The following is a 27,123-nucleotide window of genomic DNA, read 5'->3' on the forward strand; positions in this document are numbered from 1 at the left end:
TGAGAGTGGGCTTTAGCCGTACCTCACACACGCAAACAGACTTTATCCACTGAATAAATAACTGATGGGGAAATTTTGAACAGTGGACTCACAAGTTTGCTTCTTATATATATCATATACTACTGTACAATTTTATTAGAAAACTACCGTTTTGTTTTGCTGTTTTAAACAAGCATTCTATTTATGTTTAGCCTCAACGCAAAAACGCATCCTCAGACGTACAAAAGAGAAACCAAACGTACTATTGAACGTACTAGAGCTAATATTTACAACGTGTACATTAACGAAATCCATACAAGCTTAAATTATATTGCACAAGAAAAAAACAAGTTAATGTAAAATATGGAGTGGACATGTTTTACATCAAACCTCTTAATGCAACAATCAACTGGTTGTGTTGATATGTACAACGCATTAAACTTAAGTTGACTAGCTAAGCGCTCTTTGACTGTTTTCTAGTTACAAACTTTTGATGCAACGTAATTATTCGTAATCTGCAAGTAATTAAATATATAAACAGCTATTTAATCTTTACAACTGAACGGAGTTGATATATTCCATTGAAAGCGACCACTTAAACATACTATAGCGTGCAGACTTTGATGCAAATCATCAAATGCATTTATTAACTTTATATGTAACACCCTTGAACAGCTAATTAATGTACAAATGCTAATTAAAGTGTGGTATACAGACATATTACATTTCGTTTTCTGAATCCTTTTACGACAAATGTAAACTAAGATAAATATTTGAAGAACAGTGATTATTTGGTTCCAGATCTACGATAAGTTCCGAAAAATAAATCTATAAGTTTCTTAGTGTGTTTCACATGTCATTTATTTTAGAAACATATGGCGATCTTTGTTTTTTGTTGTAAATTAAAAATTCAATCGGCATTATTTTTTATGTGACAGATCCCTCTGGTAAAACTCGCTAACATACCAGTAAGGTCAACATGGTTTTCGTCTTCGGAAATTATCAAAACGCCTCTTATATATTCAATATACTCAAACAACATAACTAAAACAAACAATCGGATTTTTTTTCATGCAATAAATTGGGAGCACAAAACAAAAATTGCTATTGTTCATGAGAAAAAAAGTATTCAAACGCATGTCAACGCTTGTTTCTACAACAGCTAAAGAATCGCCGGAACCTTTCAGCCAGACTGGACGGCTTGCTTGATACATCAGTCTTTCGATCATCTGTACTTTTCCCGCCGAGTTCACCGAAAACTGTCACGTGAGCAGTCCAAACTACCTGCTGGGCTATTGCATTGAGGTTTGAATCGTTTGTAATTGACGAAGTTGTCAAAAGACAAGTTGGCACAGTCCAGACTGTGGCCTTTCTTCACATGTTGGCGCCATACAGCGTGCTTTGCATCCCTTGGTCCTGATTCCGAATCGGAAAGAGACGTCAAACTGTAGCTTACATCCGCCGCGTGGAACATTTTCCTAGGCAAACATCTGTAATTAAGATGGTTCCCGCTTATAGAGGCGCCTGATGATGAAGAAGTGGTCAGTGACGCGCTACTCCAAATTTCGCCGCTAGGTTTCGACCGCAGGCAATCAATGGCGGTGGTAATTTCGTCCCAGATCGCGGCAGCTTTGGCACTGCTGCATATCTGAAAGGACTGCTTGGATTTGAATTGACTGGAGAAGGTAATAATCTTGCTGCAGTTCTTGTATGTGACACCGAGAAGTCTTGCCGGAGTGAGAGACTTCAGATCGTAATCTATATGCGGCCCGCAGAGGTTGATTCCCGCGACTACGACGCACCTCTCTCCAATCCCGATACTAAACAGACCAACAGCGTCCATGGTTCCGCTAAGGAGGGCCACGAAAATGCCTTCGGCCTGAAGTGTCTCATGGATGTTATACTTGCAGCGGAGAACGCTCTGTAATGTGTTTGCTTCCATTTTATACCTGAAATTAAACAGTATATTGTGAATAGTCGTGTGTATTATTTTTTGTTAGTAATGGCTGAACGAGATTTAAATGGACACAAATATAAATTAAAGTGATATTTAACGCAAATATTTACTGATTTATCAGCTCGGTCACTTATAAAAACCTTTGCAAACTATCTTTAAAATAACGGGTAATATCAAAGTGATCGTTGGTAATCAAAGACCTCCGCACGTTTCTACCCATTTAAATATATTTTTATCATTTATCAATTTAATAGAAACGATAAATCGGTGTTGTTTTTGTTTAAAGTTTATGACCGTTGATTTTAATTCATTTTCACGATTTTTCTGTAAAACTTTTAATTAAAATTAAATGGTTTGTTAAATATAAAACTATTTCTTTTAAATAGGTTAAAAACGAAAAAAAACTTACCAGTTTACAATCGATGATGTTTACTGTTTAAGCGCGAATGCTACTTTGACGTTGTAACTAGCGATTATGGTGACGTCGCGTCATCCATACGTTTTACATTGACGTCGTGACGTGAGTGCGCTTCGTAAAGGTGTACGTCGTGTTTATTAATGTTTTCAAACACTACACTTTTTTACACTTTTTTTTTAAAAAACGTATTTATTTCAGCTCGATTTCATAACAAGCCTTAGCTTATATGAAACGCTCTCGAGTCCGATTTCCTTGGTGTCTATGGGGGAGATCTGAAGAACGCTCCCACAGTGGGAGTCGAACCCGTGACTACCGATCGCTAGGCGGACACCATATCCACTACACCACGGCGATCTTTTGAGAGTGTACACCTTATTCGTGAAAAGTACGTTGTTATGTAATGCACTCGATAGCGGACGTTTTATAAACAAAACGCCCACATTCGAACAAAGAGTACCGAAGGAACGCAAACAACATACATGTATCAATAGAGAGCGGCCATATCGACATCTTCTGTGCACAAGCCCTTTTTAAATGTCAAATTATTCGAGGTAGCCGTTATGTTCGAATTCAACGTTGATTGGCTTTTTAAATAATGTTGGCAAGGAAACAAAGCACACGCATTAACGTTGATTATCCTAATTAAAGTACCGGTACGTGTTCCTTTCAATATTGTCATGATTTTTACAAACGCATTTTGTTTGTTTGGACGTTCATTATTAGTATACTTTAGGAATGAAATGGTTGCATGTCTTTCATGTCTAGATATATCTCTAATGCGTGAAAATAGAGCTTACTGTAGTTGCCGGGTTAGAAGATCTGTTAAATTAGTATATGTTTGTTTAAAATAAAGATAAATTAATTACGATAGACAAGGAAAAACCCATAAGCCGTAACAAAAGACCTATCAAATACCAAAGATTGGAAACATCTAAACATCTGTTTTCTGGCGTTATCGCGCGTTATCAATGTGTACGCCCGCTTTATTCCAATAAACGAGATATAATGACATCGCACATCAAGCGAAACGTGAAACAATATTTCGATATTTATCACAGCTTTAATGAATTAAATAATAACAATATATGTATAAATATAATTCCTTTTTTCAAACTGAAGTGTTTCTTTATGCAACGAATAAAGTATAATTACAGAACTGGGGGCCATTTCATCAATAATAACGATTCAAATACGATCGTAAATTATGTATCGAGATTAATGTAGTCGTTTACGATTTTATCAACGAAATCGTAAAAAGCCGTTAACATAAAGTAGGACTTCGTTAAGTATGGTGTTTGTGTACCGGAAAAATAGTGACGCAGTCTAAAAACTCTGTATGACGTAATTTTCACGCAATTTTTAAGCAGGCGAAGTACACAATATTGCGGAAAGTTGGCGTAGCCCCGAAAACAGGAGAAAGTATAAGAACGGCACAGTTGAAAAAACATCTATCCTTGTCGACCGGTGTGTCGATGGATACAATTTGCTTACCGGTGCCCATAAGTTGGGGCTGACAGATGCCGATAAGGACTCTCAATGGGCCAGGGCCGTCGTGGGCCGTCCACTCTTTTGACCAAAAAAAGGAGAGAAAAAAAGAAAACAGAGAAAATAAGGCTGAGCTAGGAGATGAATTGCTTAATCTCCTCTGGATCAGACATAGTTTATCATGCTTCCTTATATTAAAAAAAAACACGCCGATTTTCAATACAAAACTGATGCTGTTGCAAAAATGATAAAATCCCGGTAGTTCTATCAACCATCGCTGCGGCTTTGTTGCAATAATGAAAATACACGAAAAATGCTATATATGCCCTTCGTTCACAAATTGAAGGAAATGAATAGTCCAAGAAACCCCTTCTTATAGCATAGGCGCTCGATGGCCATGTTTTATTTATTTTGTTTTAAATATTTTTTAGCCGTTTTTTATTATAATGCATAAACATACTAAATCAACAAAAATCTTCCGACAAAATTTATTCTAAAAGGGTAAGACACACGCCATTTTCTCACCTAACGGAAGTGCGTCCTTACCCATAATTAAATCGCTGTCACCCGCTCGCTTATTGAAATGCGCGCGCAGGCCGGGAACCTCGCTCTTTCTCTATCTACGTTCAGTTTCAACAGAAACATCCACAGGCGATGTGATAAATCCCTGTAACTATTGTTTCACTCACTTAATGAAGTAATCAACAAAATATGTTGTAAATTGCATATTCATGAATCATAAGTATTGGCTACGGAAGCCCATTCGTGACATTCCTATCTTTTTTTATAAATCCAATCTGCTCATTTCTACTAAGCATTACTTTAAATAATGAAACCCGGCATTGGCAGATATTACCACAGAAGGCGCCAACCTAAGTTTGCCAACCGATATTTGGCAAACGTTGGCCCAACGTTATCATGCCATCGCCAACATCATGCCAACGTGATGCCGTCGATCTGCTATCTGGGGTATTCATTATTTTCTTTTGCAAACCCAAGAATAAACATACACGAAAATACTTAAAGAAACGTGAAGGATTTATTTGATCCAATAAATTTTCATGAGATATCAAAACAAGAGGGCAATGATGGCCCTGTATCGCTCCATTGCTGAAAAAAGGCTGAAACAAATATTCTTGGCATGTGCAAATACTTAAATATAGGCCCTATTTAAGCAGATATATACTTTTGTGACCCCCTGGGCTGAGTCAAATTTAACCTCAGGGGCATAATTTGAGCAAACTTTGTAGAGGACTACTATATCTCACTACATACAAAATGTGGTAGCCCTAGGTCCTAGAGTTTAGGACAAGAATATTTTTTAAGTTTTCACAAAGTAGGCAAGATACATGTATAAGCGTATATAATGTTCAATTTTGTGACCCGCAGGTCAGGGTCAAATTTGACCCAAAAGGCATAATTTGAACAAACTTGGTAGAGGACTATAAGATGTTACTGCATACCAAATTTGGTAGCCATAGTCCGAATGGTTTTCGACAAGAAGATTTTTAAAGATTTCACAAAATAGGCGCTTTACAAGCGTTTATTCAATTTTGTGACCCCACGGGGCAGGGTCAAAGTTGACCCCAGAGGCATTATTTGAACAAATTTGGCAGAGGTTAATTAGATGTCACTACATACCAAATTTGGTAGCCCTAGGCCCAATGGTTATGGACAGAAAGATTTTGAAAGTTTTCACAAAATAGGCCCCATATAAGCGTATGTTTAGTTTTGTGACTCCCCGGGCAGGGTCAATTTTGACCCAAGGGGCATAATTTGAACAAACTTGGTAGAGAACTATAAGATGTCACTACATACCAAATTTGGTAGCCCTATGCCTTATGTTTAAGGACAAGAGGATTTTTTAAGTTTTCACGAAATAGACACTATAAGCATATAATAGATTTTGTGGCCCCCAGGGCAGGGTCAAATATGACCCCTGGGGCATAATTTGAACAAACTAAGAAGAGGACTATACGATGTCACGACATACCAAATTGTGTAGCCCTAGGCCTAATGGTTATGAACAAGATTTTTTTTAAGTTTTCACAAAATAGGCATTATATAAGCATATGTTCAATTTTGTTACCCCCGGGGCAGGGTCAAATTTGGTCCCAGGGATAAAATTTGAACAAATTTGGTAGAGGACTATTAGATGTCACTACATACCAAATTAGAAAGCCCTAGGCCGGATGGTTATGAAGTTTTCACAAAATAGGCCTTATATAAGCATATGTTCAATTTTGTGACCCCCGGGGCAGGGTCATATTTGGGATAAAATTTGAACAAATTTGGTAGAGGACTATTAGATGTCACTACATACCAAATTTGATAGCCCTAGGCCGGATGGTTATGGACAAGATTTTTTGAAGTTTTCACAAATAGGCCTTATATATGTTCAATTTTGTGACCCCGGGGCAGTTTCAAATTTGACCCCAGGGGCATAATTTGAACAAACTAAGAAGAGAACCAATACATGTCACTACATACCAAATTTGGTAGCCCTATGCCATACAGTTATGGACAAGAAGATGTTTAACGTTTTCACAAAATAGGCCTTATATAAGCATATGTTCAATTTTGTGACCCTCGGGGCAAGATCAAACTTGACTCCACGGGCATATTTTGAGCAAACTTGGTAGAGGACTATAAGATGTCACTTCTTACCAAATTTGGTAGCCCTAGGCCCAATGTATATGGACAAGAGATTTTTAAAGTTTTCACAAAATAAGCACTTTATAAGCATAAATTCAATTTTGTGACCCCCGGGGCAGTTTTAAATTTGACCCCAGGGGCATAATTTGAACAAACTAAGAAAAGAACTATTACATGTCACTACATTCCAGATTTGGTAGCCCTATGTCATACGGTTATAGACAAGAGGATTTTTTATAGTTTTCACAAAAAGGCCTTATATAAGCATATGTTCAATTCTGTGACCCTCGGGGCCGGGTCATACTTGACACCAGGGGCATAATTTGAACAAACTTGGTAGAGAACTATAAGATACCACTACATACAAAATTTGGTAGCCCTAGGCCCAATAGTTATGGACGAGAATTTTGAAAGTTTTCACAAAATAGACCCTATATAAGCATATGTTCAATTTTGTGACCCCCGGGGCAGGGTCAAATTTGACCCCAGGGGTATAATTTGAACAAATTTGGTAGAGGACTATTAGATGTCTCTACATACTAAATTTGATAGCCCTAAGCCCAATGGTTATGGACGAGAAGATTTTGAAAGTTTTAACAAAATATGCCTAATATAAGCAAATTTTCAATTTTGTGACCCCAGAGCAGGGTCAAATTTGACCCCAATGACATAATTTGAACAATTATAAAAGAGGTTCACCCAAGGAACATTCCTGAGAAATTTCATCAGAATTGGACCAGTAGCTTAGCAGAAAAAGATGTTTAAAGGAAAAGTTAACGCACGGACGCACGCAAGCATGGACGCATGCACGACGGACACAGGACCGTGACATAAGCCCCGCTGGCCTTTGGCCAGTGGAGCTTAACAATAATTAAAGAGGCTAAATGAGTTCAGATCAATATTATCTAGTGAAATTCGTTGCCATTACAGCGTAGGGAGCCCGGAGACAGGGGTGTACGGTCAATCTTTATCATATACACTCTGCCCCCCTTCATCAACATTAGTGGCAAAAAAAACGTCCCTCTATGCAAATTCTTTGTCAAATTTTTTTCCTCGGAATATCGAAGATTTCATCCATGCACAGAGCGGCATATTTTGATACTGTGGTTGACTTCATATTTCGTTTTGTTCTGGCAATTTATTAATATTTTTTTTATAAATTGTTTAACCCTTTCCAGACTGAAACTTCAAACTGAACATACCAGATTATGTCAAGCTGAACATAAAGGAAGTTCAGAGGTGCAACCAGAAATTTCAACATTGTGAAATCTACAGCCATTTGCTCGGGTTACCGTAGGTAATAGTAGTTTTATTCTTATTTCATACACGATTGAATCTGATAGATGGAATTGGTTAAGTCTACATTTCATGATGAAACCGTGTACTTCATAAACGAACAACGGCAAAAAGCAGCGATCATAATTTGTTGTCAAATATACATATTGACTTGATACATCTCGCAGCTATATCATGTAAGCAATAAATTTAATGTATCAAGCCACGTCACATACACAGTGGGCCGTTCGTACACCGCATCACCACCAGATTTCGATTCTTATAGCCGAATTTAGCCTTCCACCCGACACTGTTATGTTCTCTTATCCGTTTTTTAAATCATGTTTTTACGTTACTTTTTTCAGAACAATCTTTCGTCAGAATTTCTCCCGGAACCTTGAAGTCAATGATATTATGCCGCCAGATCAACTGGCAATGAAAATTGCTTGTAAAACTCATGTTCTATTGCCATTTGGTGGTAAGTGGTAGTGAAAAGATGCCATTTAAGGCTTGTGTTTTTTTTACAGAACTGCTATTAATTCATGTATTTCACCATGCATCATTTAGTGATAAGCATGATAAATATGTTGTAGGCAATGAGTCATTGGCAGCAAGTCTCCGACATGCGGTAAGTGAAGAACTACACAACAATCCATCGAGGTACAGCCATGATCACCCTTTAATTAAATCAAAGTACTGACAGTACTGGTGTGACGATGCTTACGAAGAGGATTGATATGAAAGCATCTATATAAGTTTATCTACATCACCACAATTGTGTATGTGGGTACGAACATTTTGGGTAGGAAAAAAATGGGTACGAAAATTTTGGGTACAAAAAATTATGCCAAAAAAAAATTGGGTACGAAAAAAGATTTGGTTATGAAAAAAATGTGGGTAGGAAAAAAAATTGGGTACGAAAATTTTTTAGGTACGAGCAAAACTTTGGGTACGAAAAAAAATGGGTACGAAAAAGTTGGGTACAAAAAATGTAGGGTACGAAAGTTTGGGGTACGGGGAAGTAGTACCCGTGGGGAACTTGATCCATTCAGCGAAACTGGGAGGCGGATTACATTCTATATCAAAGTAACAAGAAATATCTTTAAAAAGATATTCGACGTGTATTTTCTGTACCACTTATCTTAAAAAAAAACGTTCTGTTACAGTAAAACATTTGTGGGTTTTAACATTACGTTTCAGCATATAAATTCAAAACTTGACATGCTCTTTAATGACACAATGCTCTTTAATGTCACATGTGTATCATACCAAACTTTATGTTTCGTTGTTTCCTTTCCTAAGTTAATGATGCTATGTGTACGGACGTGAATGCACATGCCCATGTGCATGAACATATACTTTTTCTCTTTTGATTATTGTTTTTTTTCTCTAATTTAATAAGGTTAGGCATGTTTGCTCGTTAAGTACGGCAATAATTTCATGATGATTCCCGAAAGTGGGTATGAGCACATAGTCGTAAGAGCATTTGAATACGTGAGTTCGCCCATGAACACATGGTAAGATTAACTAAATCTCCGCGATAAGACCTTATATGTGTTTGAAACAGCAAATAATATCCAACAAACGAATGAATTATCAAACAAAGTTTGTGCACTGACGTGGCTCTGTAATTTCTGTTTGAAAAGTTTATTAAATATGCAAAATGAGAAAGCACGCATAAGAGCGAGTTTCACATATGTCATACGGCTATAATGCTGTTTATATACCATAGTCGCTACAACGTTTACAAATGGCAGGTTCGAAATAATTCGTTTTCTTTACACTCATGATCGCGTTGAAAATTAATTATGCACGTTTTAATTCGCAATTTGTTTACTGAATCACGACAAATGCCAAATACAATACAGAAAATGCATAGTTGTTTCATTGATCTATAAACATATAATGGATTGAATATAACTAATTTAAAATTAACGTTTTCAAACTATTATTAAATCTTTTTTCCAGAATATGCTTCCTATTTATAGCTGAGCTTCCTATACCTTTATCAATGATAATCAGCGAGGTATGCCGTTTAGAAAAAATCGAGCTATCTTAATCGGATTGGCTCGGTCTTTTACATAGGTCGCCATTGTGAAGAATTTTTTCATGGAATGATAACTTAGACGAACTGCTTCGCAGCATCGTCAAAAAGTTGTGCAGAAACAGGGCGACGCTGTCACATTTTCCAAACTGTTCTTTCGAATACTGATGACGAATATGTTTATGTGACACTTGATAACATACCTGACCTCATAAAAACAGACGGGTTAAGAACTAGAGAGGATAAGCGCTGGTCTACAATTCTGCATGTCATGGCCCTATATAAGCACAGTTTTAGGAAGAACCGTACACTCGCTGTACCCAGATATGCTGTGGGACTACAGAGAATTGTATCACAGCAATATCAGCCCTGCTGGTGAGCAATCATTTTTCTCACCACAAATCTGTGATGCAAGTTCTACGCCGATTGTTTTGCTTTGGACCGGCGACTGTGATTTAAGTCGAACTGGTCATATGTTCACGGCAAACCACGTTGTACCCATAGTTAAGACTGAAATGATGCAATATGTTGAGATCATTTCAGATTCTAGGACAAAGAAAATGAATTCGTATCTTGGATATGGGTCCAGGCCGTCTTCGACTATATGTGCCAATTCCAATTTGACTCCCAAACCACCTGAACCTCCTGTTAATGAACCAAAAGCAAAAAAGGTGCGCAACAAATGAACCTTCGAACGCAGAATTGACAAGGCCGGCGCCAAATCAGCCGAGGTCATTCAAATTTCCACAGCGCTGTTTTGGACAAAAGAAATCAACCGAAAGGAGTTTGCAGTCTTCTTGGTTTGATACTTGGCCATGATAAGACTAGAGGGATCAAACGACATCGCGTTTTGCTATGTTTGCAAAATAGCCTTTAATTAAAGAAAGCTGTCCAATTCAAATGTTGACAAAGTATTCATTATGAATTGATTATCTAATTGGAAACATGCTGTCTAATCGTTTAAAAGGCACGAATCGTCGAAATGCCACCATGAATCCGTTGAAAAGGTGATTACTTTACCCAATACCACGAAGGACGTAGGGGAAATGTTTTCGACAGAGCACGCGCCAAAAAAAACAACGTCAAATCGAGATTGTTTAACGAAAATTTTGTCGTGTTTAAGATTTTTGTGTCGGCACGGTTTAGCGATTCGTGGCGATGGTGATGAGTTGGACAGGAACTACATCCAACTATTAACTCTTCGTGGAGATGATTCGAGTTTGATAGACTAGATAAAACGCAAAAATGAGAAGTACACAAGTGGCGAATCTCAAAATGAGATGGTAAATATCATGTAGTAAGTAAGTTTATTGTAAACAAAGGACTCCGGCCCATAATACATCATGTATACATACTATATATAAACAGATGCATGGCTATAACTATACTCCGGGACATTGCCTAGCAGATTCGAGACTCTGGGTATTTTTCTATAATGGCGGACGAAACGACTGATATGTCCAACAGGGAACAGTTCGTGATCGTACTTAGGCATGGGGATACAGACCTAATATCTCATGAAGAATTCATTGGACTTACAAAGTTAACACTATAGATTCCAACACACTTAAACGCACAATAGAAGACTGCCTCTTTCACCTGAACAATCGAAAATAATGCGTGATGCTCTTGACACCTACCACGAGATGTCTAAACTTGTCAAATTTTCTCCAAAACGCGACAGTCTTTTTTGAAAAAATTAAGCACGATTTAGCCTTGAAACTCCTGGATTACGTACACTGTGTCCAACCCGTTGGACCGTAAAGGCAAACAGTCTCCAGAGTGTTTTAGACAACTATGAAGTCATTCAAAGTTTCATACGTTTTATCAAACACAGACATTAGAGCCAGAATTAAAGGTGTTGAAGCACAGATGAAATCTTTTGACCTTTTATTTGGCATCATACTTGGTCAGTTATTGACGCGCCATACTGACAATCTGAGCAAAGGTTTGCAGCTCCAGGACCTGTCTGCATCAGAAGGCCAATCAAAAGCCATGCTGACAATTGACACACTGAAAACATTAAGAAATGAAAAGGCATTTAATCAGTTCTTTAATACAGACACAACTACTTTGAAGCTCTTGATCTGGTTATAAATTGTGTCCAGGACAGGTTTGATCAGGCAGGTCTAAAAGTACTCAGAAATGTAGAAGACCTTATTGTTAAGGCTGCATCGTATAGCTGCGAGCATTACAGTGAAGAGTGTATTTTTGTGACTGAATTTTATTCAGATGACGTAAACAAGGACACGCTGAAAAAACACTGAACAGATCCGACTGTCATACGTACTTGACTATATGCGCAAGCTTCCACCTACATTGCGTGTGATCTACTCAGATGTTGCGGCACTTATACGAATCTTACTGACATTGCCAGCTACAAATGCCACAAGCGAGAGGACGTTCTCTGCGCTTCGGAGAATTAAGACATATCTGAAAAGCACAATGTCCCAAACTAGACTCAACAACCTTATGACTTTGCACGTTCATAAGCAAAGAACGGACGCTCTTGACTTAACTAAAATTCCAGAGGAGTTCGTTGCTCGAGGAGAAAGGCGCAGCTGTGTATTTGGAAAAGTTTAAAGGTATTACAGCACTGCAACTTAGCAAATAAACAAACTATTTCAAACTATTTTCCCTAGTTAATCGAATTTGAAAATAATATGGATACTGGTACGGCGCCGTGTAACTTAGTAATATCGTGCATATTGGCCTCAAAACCTCCCAAATGTCACGATATAGCTTTTATTTATTTTTTTAAATTCCGGGGGGGGGGGGGGGGCATGCCCCCCGAACTCCCTAGTACATTCTCGCCTTCGGCGCTCGCAGGCACGGGCACTTAGAGTCTGATCGCTTTGAAAAGTCCGACGACGGCCCTGTGGGCCCAAACTGTTGAAATGTGAGTATGACATGTTTGACAGTGGTAAAATCTTGACGGTTTCTTATATCTATGTCCCTTGCGATTTAGTTTAGATTATATCTTCAGCTTCGTAAGAAAATTGGTTTTGTTAACATTCAATAGTTATCAATCCACTTAATTAAGTACGCTACCTATGCTATCGGTTTTTATATCGAAAGACCGTTTGCATGTCCGCGTTAAATCATCTACAATCGATTCTTGATTTAATTGGTATCTTGACAGCAAGTCTTCTTCGCGGATGTGCTTCAATTCGAAACGGAGTTTGAAAAGACGAGGAATCGGCCTTTTTCCCTCTTCTTGCATTGAAGAAAATCTAACGCCGCCATGCCGTTAATTTACGACGGCTGTTACACAGATTACACAGTGGTATATTTATCATTTGTATGAATTTATGTTATCTTACTTTACGATTTGCTTGAAGAAACGCGATTTCACTGTAACATCGTAATTTATGTAAATCGTAATTTACATTAAGTAGTAAATCGTTGATGAAACGGCTCCCAGAACAAATCAGAAAGTTTACTTGAAAAATTCCAATTCATCGTTATATATACAAAACTGACAATATATGAATCGTGTTTTGAGAAAACTGGGCATAATGCATGACTTGTGCGTAAAGTGTCATCCCGCACAGGCTAATCAGGGACGACACTTTCCGCTTTTTGGACATTTTTCGTTTAAATGAAGTCTCTTCTTAGAAAAATCCAATTTAGGCGGAAAATGTCGTCCCTGATTACCCTGAGCAGACTGCACAAGCTAATCTGGGACGACACTTTACGCACATGCATTATGCCCGGTTTTCCCAGAACACAATTTATACGCAAAAAGCGCATGCACAGTATAGCGAAAATGACCAAAATAGTATATAATAAGGTGTTAAAACTGTACTTTGGTCGTTTTGACTCCACGTTTGCATTTAATGCATCAGTTCTCATTTTAAAAGTATTTTTACAATACATCACGAGTTAAGTTTGAACATTAATGTTAGTATTTGTTAACAAAGATGTACATGTATGCAAACTTGGTCGGTTATTATAGAATTTCTCAAAATACAATTTACTAATATCGATATACAGAGGACATACAGAGAGAGAATTACAAAAAGAAACTTGTCTTCGTTATCATTTAAACTGCATATACTACATTAACGTTCGTTTTTATGAATATTTACATGTCTCCCAGATTCAATTTTTAACATATGGAACGAAAGTATTTACATTTTTTTTCTTAAATTAAAGTTTTGGATTATGGTGAGGTCATCAGATAATTCAAATGGGTGTTCCATTTCTTTGTATAAAGTTAATGAACTTTTTACATTTAAATCATTTCGCCACAAACCTATGGTTATATCAATAAGTATAGTTTTACATATACAAATAAATGCATTTGAATTCTGGATACATCCTAACATCTACAAAGAGTACTACTTAAATGCACCCCTGGTACTCTTATGTAAACGTAAATGTACCCCGGGTACGGAAAATACACTAAAACGTACCCGGCCAATCAAGACTGTACCCGAGTTTTATTCCCGCCCTAAATCCGACATCGTTTAAGCTCTTAGGAATACGAAACAAAAACCTCTTCAAACGAAACCTGCCTCAACATTCTTGTTGAGTATGAGTTTCGATAATATAGAGGCCATTTTACAAAATATTTACATAAAATTATATGATGTGATCTAACGTAGAATATATTTTTTATCTGCGAACATTTATAACAAACATGTCATGCGGTGGATATGCGACTAACACATGAAAAAAAAACACACAATTAAACCTTTGTTTTCAATTTCATTATTGACGAACGTATTTTTATCCTTTTTATTTTAAAAACATGATAAACACCGAATATCTTAAAAATATTTCTTGTTTCAAGTAATACATCTTGGGTCCAAACTGGCCAATTCACATGGTCCACATTTTTATTGTTATGCTTCATTCGGCGTCTGAGTGCATATCTCGCTTAGGCAAAAATATATCAATATATACACAGTTCATTGTTCGATCTTTGACTACGGTGACAGGCTCTATTCGGGTGTCTGTTCATGTCCGGCGACACGTGCGGAGTTATGTCGTGCGGTTTGCGGTCTCCACTTTTAGATTCTTACCACCCGCGATGCCACTTTGTTCAACGAATATTGATAAATTTGGTCTGAATCTTAGAAAAACATTTTTTTTATAAACATATCTAGGATAAGTTTAAAACAGGATAATGTGAGGTCGAAAACCTGGTCACCAGGTGTAATCATTGATACAAAATAGCCCTCTTACTATTTGTACGCGAGTGACTACAGATGCGTGTTCACCTACACGAACCACGAAAATGGACGCAGTCGCTGCATAAACCAATAAAACGATTTCGTTGCGCAAAAAGCCAACTCTGATTGAAGTGAAACCATTCGTGCGAGTTGAGGTCTGAAAAGGTTGGTCGAACATTTGTTCTAAATGTTGAACCCAAAACCCGAACATTTTTTTCTCAAAAGATCGCTATTGATGATATTGCACAAGATGTTCGCACACACCCACCTTTGGCTGAAGACAAGTGTTACACGATCTACAAGAATGGAATCACTGCAGATCTCTTGTTAATAAGCGAAGATGTTCGAGTGTTTCAAGGCCACGTGCTAGAGGCTATTGAGAACATTAAACAAGATTGTCTTCAGATGGAAAACTTAGAGATTCTGTATAAAGGATGGTATCGGCGAATCGTAGCTGTTGTTCAGAGACAAATCACTGCATTCATGCGAGCTAGACGCCTTGTGAACAGATATTGCAACACATATGAATCATCGATTACAAACCACATCGAAGGCTGCTCGGCCTTTGGGTTATACAATGTTGTTTCATCATTGAAGAGGCAACTTCAAAACGAAGAGTAAAGACAAGACAATTGTTTAGGAATATAATAGTCTCACTTGAATTGTTACATGGCACACGAGAGATTGTTGAAACAGCGTGCACAATTAAAAATGCCTTGGTTAACGAAGGAACTGAAAGTAACAAGAGCTGTCAGAGGACAGCGCGTACGACTATTCGAGTGCTTGACAGTAAAACGTAAACCATCATGGGGAAATTGTTCATATTCAATAATTTATTAGACTATCTTTCAAGAATACAAAAAGAAGAAAAATGGGGGGGGGTGGGGGGGTGGGGGGGGGTGAGAGGGGGGGGGGGGGGTAAAATGTGGGGTGTGGTAATTTATAAGATGATGTTTAAACAAAATTTTGGGGGAGGTTGGGGTGGGGTAGGGGCGGGGGTGAGAGGGGGGTATAATGTGGGGTGTGGTAATTAATTAGATGATGCTTAAAAAAATGGGGGGGAGGTTTGGGGGGAAGGGATTCTGGGTAGGGGCGTGGGGTATTGTTTGGGTGGAAACCATTGTGGTATTCAGGTAAGTGTTGTTTTGTCAAAGTAATAATAAAATGTGATCATAAATAAAGAAGTTATGGCAATTTAAGCAAAATGTGCAATTATCTAAGTTTAAAAGGGGCAATAATTATGTCAAAATGCTTGATACAGTGGTCTGCTCTTGTTTATAGGTTGGGGTCATGTTAGTTAACAAGTATGCAACATATAAAAGCAATATGTCAAAGGATATAGGAAATATTTGGGTAGTACGCAAACTTTAACATAGATTTATCAATAATATGCATATTCTAAGTATAAAAGGGGCAATAATTATGACAAAATGCTTGATAGAGTTGTCTGCTCTTGTTTATAGGTTTGGGTCATGTTGCTAAACAAGTATGCAAAATATGAAAGCAATATGTCAAGGGACAAAGAAAATATTTTGGGTAGTACGAAAACATTTGCACGCTAACGCAGACGCTCACGCCGACGCCGGGGTGAGTAGGATAGCTCCACTATATATATTTCATATATAATAGTCGAGCTTAAAATGAGTTTGAAAAACTGTTTGATGTAAACGAGGAAGCAAATATCGTTTTGGACTAATGTATGGGATTGAAAACCACAGCTAACGTTGAGCTGATGATGGGCATCTGCCGATGCGATGATAACACTCGAGAGCCTATGAACAAGAAACTGAATACCAGAAAGGCTTCCAAAGAAATAAGACACACATTTGCTGAAACCAGAAAGAGAAGATTCCAAAAATGGACGAATCGCTTGCATTTACCTATATGCGATCAATCTAGTGAAGCTAGTGTCATAAACAAGCCGAAGGAAAAGCGCACGACCGCTCCTTTGTCACCGAAACAACCAGTTATCGGTGGCGAAAAAAAATAAATGTGCTATAGCACCTCATCTTCAAATGAAGACGATGACATTGATTTAGAAAAAGACGAATGCATGTCATCAGATTTGGATGATAAACACAAGTTTGTATACAAATGGCAAATTCAATTGATCACAAACATAAAGAACATTGGATAATATGAAAGAGAAAGCGAATGATTTCAGTGTTATATATAATTCCTTTTCAGAAATTTGTTTCAAAACAAAATGGGAGCAATACGACGCATGGATTCAATTTTATATCAAGAATACAAATCGTAAACCAAACGAAAATTTCATGCTGTCGAATGCCAGTCGTAGTTGTGCTACGCCATCTGACGAAACAACCAGCGCGGAAAAGGTGTATGTGGATATTTACAATACAGAAGTTTTAGAAAAAGCAAAATCACACGAAGCAATTAGGTCGGACAATTAAACAAAAACATAGAATAAAAAGACAAGAAAACCAAAGGAGAACAAAAATGAGAATAAGAAAAAGGCGAAGAAAACGAACATGAAAACGGACATGAAATCGGACAAAACAACGGACAAGACAACAGACAAGACAAAGACCAAGACGTTGAAAAAAATAAAGGGTGTAATCAAAAGGAGAACACTGAGAAGAAGAGCTTTGTACAAAAAAACGCTAAAACATCACCTTCGGAAAATCTTGCCTGTATCACTCAACGGGAGTGAGAGTAGAATGTCTGATCGGGCGAACAATGTGTAAGAAAAAGATGATGAAGCATTATTGCAAAACAATGACCTTGTTCAGACAGAAATTAAGGCTCCAAGTAAGACTGCAGTAACCGCCCACCAAGAAACAGACGCTACTGAAATAAAACAACCAGAGAAAAAACGGAAGTGGTGGAAAAGAGTTTTCCGCAAAGCCAAATCAAGAGTCTCAAAACCAAGAACAGACTACGACTGGACAAAGGAACCGGGTTGGCAAAACGTCCAGCTGGGTACAAGTTCCGGTTTTGTAGCCGCCGAACCCCCCACGCCTGAGAAACTCGCATTGTACGGGCGCGTGTGGTCGGACACGCTCTCGAACAGCGACGATGAGGATCACACATTAGACGCTGAGCGCAAGGCGCATTATGTCGACTCACTCCTGGATCAACTTGACAATAATCAACGATCAGGGGCCGTCGGTGTAGAAAGCGACAACGCGGAATACAGAGCGATCGCCGAGGCGATCTACGCGGCCTTGGATAACATCTGGGACAATGACGACGATGGTTTTCAACCAGGTACTACCGTTGAAGACGACGTTGAGTCTTCTCTACTCGCTCCCCTTGATACCAACTGGCGTTGAGTTATCAGACAATACTTATCGTGTTTATGTTTGTTTGTTTTTTTAACCTTTTTACTTTTATGCATTTTTTTGTTAAATTAAATTGCTAAACTGGAATTTACCTCTGTCGTTTTCCCGTTTTATACCAAATACAACTTTGATTATGTGTGTAGATTGTTCCCAAGGGAGCGAATGAGCAAGTGAATCAGAGAGATAAAGTGACATTTATGTTATAAAGTATTTATTTCTACTTTTCATTGATTAAAGATACATACAGTATAATGAACATATACATTAATATATATTAACATAGATTTAGGTACTATTTACATTAACAATAATTTACATCTGAATATTATGTATACATTTGTGTAAAGAGATCAACAAATAAAACGTCTGTTTATTTTTAAACACAATAAATAACTTTAACGTTATGCACGTTTGAATGAAAGTACATTAAACTCCTGGTTGTCTCAACATCGCTGACAGAAGTAACGTCACTTTATCATGGGGATAAGTATCGGGGAGAATTTCACACGCTCGTAGTAGTTTATATTCTCCCAGACTTTAGCAGGAGGCGACGGCATAAATGTCGCTGTCAAAGACTATGAGACTATAATGTCTGCAGAGATGTCCGATGGTTTGTTCCCGTGTGTTCACTGCTGCCGAGGCTTCCGTTGTTGGCGTCGCCCTGGAGGGCGGCGACTAGTATGTAATGCATTTATTTTTTCGCTTATGGGAGGAGAAGTTATTTTACGGATCAATGTAAATATTTTTGTTTAAAGAATATCTTGCATAGTGGTGATTTTGTGTGTAAATTAGTGTAAATAAGTACTGCATGTGTGCCTATTACATTTATTACAACATTTATTGCCAATAATGCAAAGCTAATTGTTTTAATTAATAACTGATCCACAACTGATCACAAGGGAAAGATCACAGGGACTGGGCAAATACGCGAAACTGTCTGGTTTTGTATAAAAACGAATGTTTTGTATAAAAACAAATCATAATCAAAACATATTTATTTGTGGGTTTTCTAATTTGCTTATTTAGTGGAGAATCAATGTAGTACGATATTTGACGACCTATCGCGCAAGCAAGTTTATTGGAAGGCGTAGTGGTAGGAAAACGTACAATGTATTAGTTTATAAATAGACATATAATACCGATCGCTATACACAACTTCACCAAATAGCAGTACATAAGTGAATGTCAGCCGGAATAGCTCAGTTGGGAAAGCGTTAGACTGAAGTTGTTTACGCAACAGTCATCTAAAGACATGGTGGTCGTACTTGAAGACATAGAGCCAGAGGTGGTCGCGATGGCGCGAGATTCTCTGCAGCTCGTGGTCAGCAGCCAGTAAACCAGCAGTCCACATGTAGAAACTGTGGGGGAATATTTCCTCATCAGGGTCAACGTCCGGCGAAAAAAAAACCATGTCAACATTGTTTCCGTCCCAATCATTTCAAGTCCGTCTGCCGTCAAAGACAAAAAGGTAAAAATAAAGGCAAAGTCAGAACCGTTGATAATGATCATGAGGCCAGCTCATCTGAAGAAAACTATGTATATACAATAAAGTCCTCAAAACCAAAAACGCCCAAATCAAGAATAAGATTAAACGACAAAGACATAACGGTGCTTGTCGATAGCGGCGCGTCCGTTAATATCCTAGATAAGAAGACTTACGAAGAAATTGGCTCGCCAACCCTGTCACGCAGAAATCTGCCAAAGCTATTGCCATATGATGGGCAAATACCATTGAAGGTAAAAGGAAAATGCAAACTTACGATAGAGAAAAACAAGATGATCAGCATTGAAACATTCTACATAGTGGATGGACACTATGGCAGCCTGATAAGCTATCAAACTGCATGCAGCCTCAGTATTATAGAAATAATAAATGGAATAAAGGACACACATGATATATTTAAAGAAATCGGAAAACTAAAAAAACAAGAAATTCAAATTACACATTGATCAAAAGGTAAAACCGGTCTTACAAACAGAAGAACACCTTTCCACCTGAGGAAGAAGGTCGAAATAGAAATCGAGAAGCTAGTGAAAGACGATATCATTGAAAAGGTAGAAAATACGGCAACACCATGGATTTCGCCAATAGTAACACCACCAAAGAAAAATAAAGATGAAATAAGACTGTGCATAGACATGAGAGAAGCCAATAAAGCTATTGAACGAGAAAGACATCTCTTACCAACAATCGATGCACTGGTAACAGATCTAAATGGCGCGAAAGTATTTAGCAAGCTTGATCTTCGCTCCGGATACCATCAACTAGAGTTGGATGAAAACTCCATATACATTACTACCTTCAACACACACATGGGGATATTCAGATACAAAAGGTTGAACTTTGGAATAAACTCAGCATCTGAAATATTCCAAGAAGTCATTCGCGAAGTGAATCAAGACATCAAAGGCGCGAAAAACATATCAGACGACATAATCGTATACGGCAAGGACCAAGAAAGTCACGATGAGGCTCTAGACAAAGAATTTCAACGATTGATTAAAAAGGGCCATATCCTGAACAAATTAAAATGTGAATTTAATAAAAAGGGGATAGTGTTCTTTTGTGTTGTCTTCGGTGAAAACGGAATTTCAGCAGATCCGATGAAAGTAACGGCGATCAAAGAAATGATGCCTCCTAAGACAGTGAATGAACTTAGAAGTTTTCTGGGCATGACCAGATATTGTTCGCGATTTATAAATAACTACGCAAACATAACAGAGCCATTGAGAAACTTCACGCGAAAAGACATTGAGTGGAAGTGGACTGAACTCGAACAAAATGCATTTAAACAATTACAAAACGAATTGTCAAGTGAAACAGTCATGTGCTACTATGATCCGATGAAACGCACTGAAAAACTAACTGATGCGAGTCCCTGTGGTGATTCTGCGATCTTCACACAGGATAATAGAGTCGTAGCATATGCAAGTAGGGCACTAACCCCTACAGAAGCTCGGTACAGTCAAACTGAACGTGAAGCCCTTGCGATTGTGTACGCGTGCGAACATTTTGCGATGTATCTTCGAGGAGCGCCAGAATTCACTGTGGTCACAGATCATAAACCGCTCGAGACCATTTGGCAAAAGAAACAGCCACCCCTCAGGATAGAGCGCTGGGGTTTGAGACTTCAGCCATTTAACATTAAATAAAGTACAGACGAGGGAAAGACAACCCATCAGATTATATGTCACGTCACCCGGTTGATAATGAAAGTCGCGAAAATGTCGCTGAACAGTACGTTAACTTCATTACGGAATCTTCTGTTCCCGTGGCAATGAACCTGGATGAAATTAAGACTGAAACTTGCAAAGACAAAACTATGTTGAAAGCGATAGAATATATAAAAGCTGGAAAATGGCACGAAATGAAAGACCTAAACGAAGAAGAAATAAGCATCGAAGATCTGACAATGTTGAGACATGTGCGAGACGAGTTGGCGGTCCATAGTGGCAATGTTTTGTTAAAAAGTGACAAAACAGTTTTGCCAAGATCTCTGTATGCCAAGGCCGTTACTATAGGACACGAAGGACATCAAGGAATGTCAAGAACTAAATCTTTCGTTCGTTCCAAAGTGTGGTTCCCACACATGAATGAGTATGTTGAAAAAGAAATGAAAAACTGGCTAGCATGTCAAGCTAACACTCATGAAAAGAAATACGCACCGTTGAAAATGTCTAAACTCCCTGAAGGTCCGTGGCAAGACCTCAGTGCTGACTTTTGTGGACCCCTACCTTCTGGTGAATACTTACTGGTTGTAATAGATGAATACTCACGGTATCCCATTGTGGAAATAATACCGTCTGTTTCTGCAAATCGCTACATACCTGTGTTTGACAAATATTATTTGAAATGGAAAATGAAAAACAGTAAAAACAGACAATGGTAGTCCGTTCAATTCCGAGGCGTTTAGACAATTTGCAAAATACTGTGGTTTCAGTCACCGTAAGATCACTCCAAGATGGCCAATAGCTAACTCCCAAGCTGAGGGCTTTAATAAACCTCTAATGAAATCAGTTTAAACAAGATTTGTCGAAGGGAAAAACTGGCGCCAAGAGATGTTCAGATTCCTTCGACAATACAGGAGTACACCACACACCGCGACTAGGGGAAACAAATTTTAGGCTGATGTTCCAACGAGAACCTAGAACTCGGTTACCAGACGTTCCCGCGAAACCTGCAGAGATGAAAGTCGACGAGGACGTTCGACAAAATGAAGCTAAAGCAAACGCCAAAAACAAGGCATATTTCGAAAAACGACACAATGTCAGAGAAAATGATGAATTGAAAATAGGTGACCGTGTACTTGTTGAAAACGAACATAAAACAAAGTGCTCAAGTCGTTTCAATCCTGAGAAACTTATTGTCGAAAAGAAAAAGGGAAGTATGATAACCGCCAAAGGTAACAAGAAGGAAGTAACTAGAAACGCTTTGTTTTTTCAAGAAAACGAAAATAGAAAACGAAGACAGCGCGAACAGTGACGATGACGATACTGAGGAGAAGTCAAAACTGATTCCAATCCGGTCCAATCACCCCGGAGAACAGAGAGAACCAGACGGGAACCAGCATACATGAAAGACTATGTGAAATAACTGAATAAGTTAAGCTGTTTCACTGTGTTTAATAGAGGCAACAAGAGGTAACAAGAAGGAAGTAACTAGAAATGCTTTGGTTTTTTTTTCAAGAAAACGAAAATAGAAAACCAAAACAGCGCGAACAGTGACGATGACGATACTGAGGAGAAGTCCAAATTGATTCCAATCCGGTCCAATCACCCCGGAGAACTGAGAGAACCAGACAGGAACCAGCATACCTGAAAGACTATAAGACTGTGAAATAACTGAATAGAGTTAAGCTGTTTCACTGTGTTTAATAGAGGCATAATAATCCTCTTGTGAAACAGAAGACAACACAAAGTGTCTTTAGTTATTAAGATATTAGTCATTAGTTTTATAGTTATAGTAACAGAAAAAACATGTGTATTGTTAACTTCACATTCAAAGAATCAAACAACCATCATTCATTCATTTAATGAGTCAGTATGGAGTTAATGTTGTTTGTTTGAACATTTCGTATTCATTTGACATCTGGATTTGTTTTGAACTACATTATATGTTTCTAGTCATGATATTTATATTCCATTATTATCTGAGTTAGATAAACCTTGTGATCTCAAAAAAAAGTAAAGACACATGAACTATAGTATGTAAGTGATGACTGACACAAATGAATCTACCGGTATATAGAAGTTCAGAACATTGTGTTTATTAGAAAACAATAACATTATTTAGTAGAGTTTGGATTTACATAGTTAACAATTATTTCACTATTTCATCAACAAGTTTTTTATATTCCATTCTTAAAAGATGTATTTTCTAAATCAACTTGGGGAGGAATGTTGTATCCGACCCGATATGTACTATGGCCGATATGACCGGTGTCAATATATCATAAGACGAGTGAATAAAGTTACAATGCCGAACCCAGTCTTTGTCTAATAAAAACGTTATACATTCGTTACATTCTAGACAATTTCAAGAGTCGAGCCAGCTCTATTGATACCAAAATTAGATCCATTCTAGACGATTTCAAGAGTCCAGCCAGCTCTCTTGATGCTTACCAAAATTGGATCAATTCTAGACGATTTCAAGAGTTAACCAGCTCTATTGATACTTGTCGAAATTGTATCCATTCTGCACAACTTCAAGAGTCAAGCCAGCTCTATTGATACTTACCAAAATTGTATCCATAGTAGACGATTTCAAGAGTCCAGCCAGCTTTATTGATACTTACCGAAATTGTATCCATTCTAGATGATTTCAAGAGTCAGCCAGCTCTATTGATACTTACCAAAATTGTATCCATCGTAGACGATTTCATGAGTATAGCCAGCTCCATTGATACTTACCAAAATTGGATCCATTTTAGACGATTTCAAGAGTACAGCCAGCTGTATTGATACTTACCAAAATTGGATCCATTCTAGACAATTTCAAGAGTCTAGCCAGCTCTATTGATACTTACCAAAATTGGATCCATTTTAAACAATTTCAAGAGTCGAGCCAGCTGTATTGATACTTACCGACATTGGATCCATTCTAGACGATTTCAAAAGTCTAGCCAGCTCTATTGATACTTACCAAAATTGGATCCATTCTAGACGATTTCAAGAGTATAGCCAGCTATATTGATACTTGCCAAAATGGGATCCATTCTAGACAATTTCAAGAGTCGAGCCAGCTGTATTAATACTTACCGAAATTGGATCCATTCTAGACGATTTCAAGAGTCTAGCCAGCTCTATTGATACCTACTTAAATTGGATCCATTCTAGACGTTTTCAAGAGTTAGCCAGCTCCATTGATACCTACCAAAATGGGTTCCATTCTAGACAATTTCAAGAGTATAGCCAGCTCTATTGATACTTACCGAATTTGGATCCATTCTAGACGATTTAGAGAGTCTTGCCAGCTCTCTTGATGCTTACCAAAATTGGATCCATTCTAGACGATTTCAATAGTTAACCAGCTCTATTGATAATTACCGAAATTGTATCTATTCAAGACGATTCCAAGAGTTACTCAGCTCCATTGATACTCACCAAAATTGGATCCATTCTGGACAATTTCAAGAGTCTAGCCAGCTCTAGATACTTACCGAAATTGGATCCTTTCTAGACGATTTCAAGAGTATAGCCACTTCTATTGATACTATCCAAAATTGGATCCATTCTAGACGATTTCAAGAGTCTAGCCAGCTCTATTAATACTTACCAAAATTGGATCCATTTTAAACAATTTCAAGAGTCGAGCCAGCTGTATTGATACTTACCGACATTGGATCCATTCTAGACGATTTCAAGAGTCTAGCCAGCTCTATTGATACTTACCAAAATTGGATCCATTCTAGACGATTTCAAGAGTATAGCCAGCTGTATTGATACTTGCCAAAATGGGATCCATTCTAGACAATTTCAAGAGTCGAGCCAGCTGTATTAATACTTACCGAAATTGGATCCATTCTAGACGATTTCAAGAGTCTAGCCAGCTCTATTGATACCTACTTAAATTGGATCCATTCTAGACGTTTTCAAGAGTTAGCCAGCTCCATTGATACCTACCAAAATGGGTTCCATTCTAGACAATTTCAAGAGTATAGCCAGCTCTATTGATACTTACCGAATTTGGATCCATTCTAGACGATTTAGAGAGTCTTGCCAGCTCTCTTGATGCTTACCAAAATTGGATCCATTCTAGACGATTTCAATAGTTAACCAGCTCTATTGATAATTACCGAAATTGTATCTATTCAAGACGATTCCAAGAGTTACCCAGCTCCATTGATACTCACCAAAATTGGATCCATTCTGGACAATTTCAAGAGTCTAGCCAGCTCTAGATACTTACCGAAATTGGATCCATTTTAGTATTGATACTTACCAAAATTGGATCCTTTCTAGACGATTTCAAGAGTATAGCCACTTCTATTGATACTATCCAAAATTGGATCCATTCTAGACGATTTCAAGAGTCTTGCCAGCTCTATTGATACTTATTGTAATTTGATCCATTTTAATTTTAGCCAGCTCTATTGATACGTACCGAATTTGGATCCATTCTAGACTATTTCAAGAGTCTAGCCAGCCAGCTCTCTTGATACTTACCGAATTTGGATCCATTGTAGACGATTTCAAGAGTCTAGCCAGCTCTTTTTATACTTACCAAAATTTGATCCATTCTAGACGATTTCAAGAGTATAGCCAGCTGTATATATATATATATATATATATATATATTTATTTATTTATTTAATTATTTATTTATTTATTTATTTATCACATGCCATACCCTGTTTCCCATGTAATAGAACCATTACATAATTATATATTTATATTACACATGTGTAATGTACTCTTAAAGCGTTTTCATTGGCTGAGTTTTCGTTTATTGACCAATCGCATTTTAAAGTTAATTACATAACAAAACACAAAATGATAACCCGGACATTTAAACATTCTAAAATTTCAATAAATATGCAAGAAGAAATGTATCCAGGAAGTGAGAGTCTAAAATATGATACACATAAATAAAAATTAAAATATACCATTAAAACACAATTTGAAGTAAAAGATGAAACAAAATAATCAAGAAAACTTAGCTGCTTCAGACTTAAATGAAAATACACCCATTGGCTTTCACGGTAAAGGAATCTGTTCGTGTTAAGATCCCATCTCACATGGACTAAAAACCGAACTGAATATAAACTTAATATCGTCTTTGTCATTGCAGCATTTCAAACTCAAAAGTAATGTTATCGATAATTTAAACATACACATGTGCATAAATGGCGGGCGGGCGGGCGGTTTTTATCACCCTTTCGTTCTCCTTGTGCATACCATGTACCTGTCAAATGCACACCTCGAATGGCTACTCAATAGATTTGCAAATCATATAAACCTCAAACGAGAAACCCGTGCTTTTTCGCACTAAATCCCCCACACAAACCCGTGCATTTTCGCGCTAAACCATTGCCATAATCTCTCTTCTAAATAGCATGTATAAAACCAATACAATACCGCATTTATGAAACCGAGACTATTTTTATTTTCGTAGCGTACATTAAATCATTTAACAAATAATATTGATCAGAGTTAACATGGTTTATACTTGTAACAAAAGAAAACTCTCATTGTTTGACGACGTGCTTTGTTTTTATTGAAAATAAATATGACAATGAAAACGCATAGTCTTGGATGATAGAATAAATGCAACAAAGACTTAAACGATCGGGTTGAATTCAAAAAAAATTTGAAGTTTAGTTGAT

At 37.6% G+C, this 27,123-nt stretch overlaps 3 protein-coding genes across 3 annotated transcripts in view; 1 reads left to right on the forward strand and 2 right to left on the reverse strand.

Annotated features, from left to right (window-relative positions):
• Positions 1–27,123, reverse strand: part of LOC127871754 (uncharacterized) — a 343,111-nt gene that overhangs the window by 7,469 nt on the left and 308,519 nt on the right. The window lies entirely within an intron of this gene.
• LOC127872653 (uncharacterized) lies at positions 1,229–2,475 on the reverse strand. Its single transcript, XM_052415981.1, has 2 exons — positions 2,346–2,475; positions 1,229–1,928 (listed from the first exon to the last, which is right to left on the reverse strand). The coding sequence occupies exon 2, from the start codon at positions 1,919–1,921 to the stop codon at positions 1,229–1,231; it is 693 nt and encodes a 230-aa protein (XP_052271941.1). The 5' UTR covers positions 1,922–1,928; positions 2,346–2,475.
• The window catches only part of LOC127871750 (tRNA (adenine(58)-N(1))-methyltransferase non-catalytic subunit TRM6-like), a 188,969-nt gene continuing 184,305 nt past the window's right edge, over positions 22,460–27,123 (forward strand). Inside the window, exon 1 of the mRNA XM_052414914.1 lies at positions 22,460–22,469. The gene's annotated coding sequence lies outside the window, so the exon portion shown is untranslated. The remainder of the gene's footprint in view (positions 22,470–27,123) is intronic.

Source organism: Dreissena polymorpha, chromosome 3, assembly GCF_020536995.1.
Source record: "Dreissena polymorpha isolate Duluth1 chromosome 3, UMN_Dpol_1.0, whole genome shotgun sequence".
Lineage (NCBI taxonomy): Eukaryota > Metazoa > Mollusca > Bivalvia > Myida > Dreissenidae > Dreissena > Dreissena polymorpha.

Excerpts from the sequence above, each read along its gene's own strand:
- LOC127872653 (XM_052415981.1), bottom strand. The coding sequence starts at position 1,921 with ATGGAAGCAAACACATTACAGAGCGTTCTCCGCTGCAAGTATAACATC.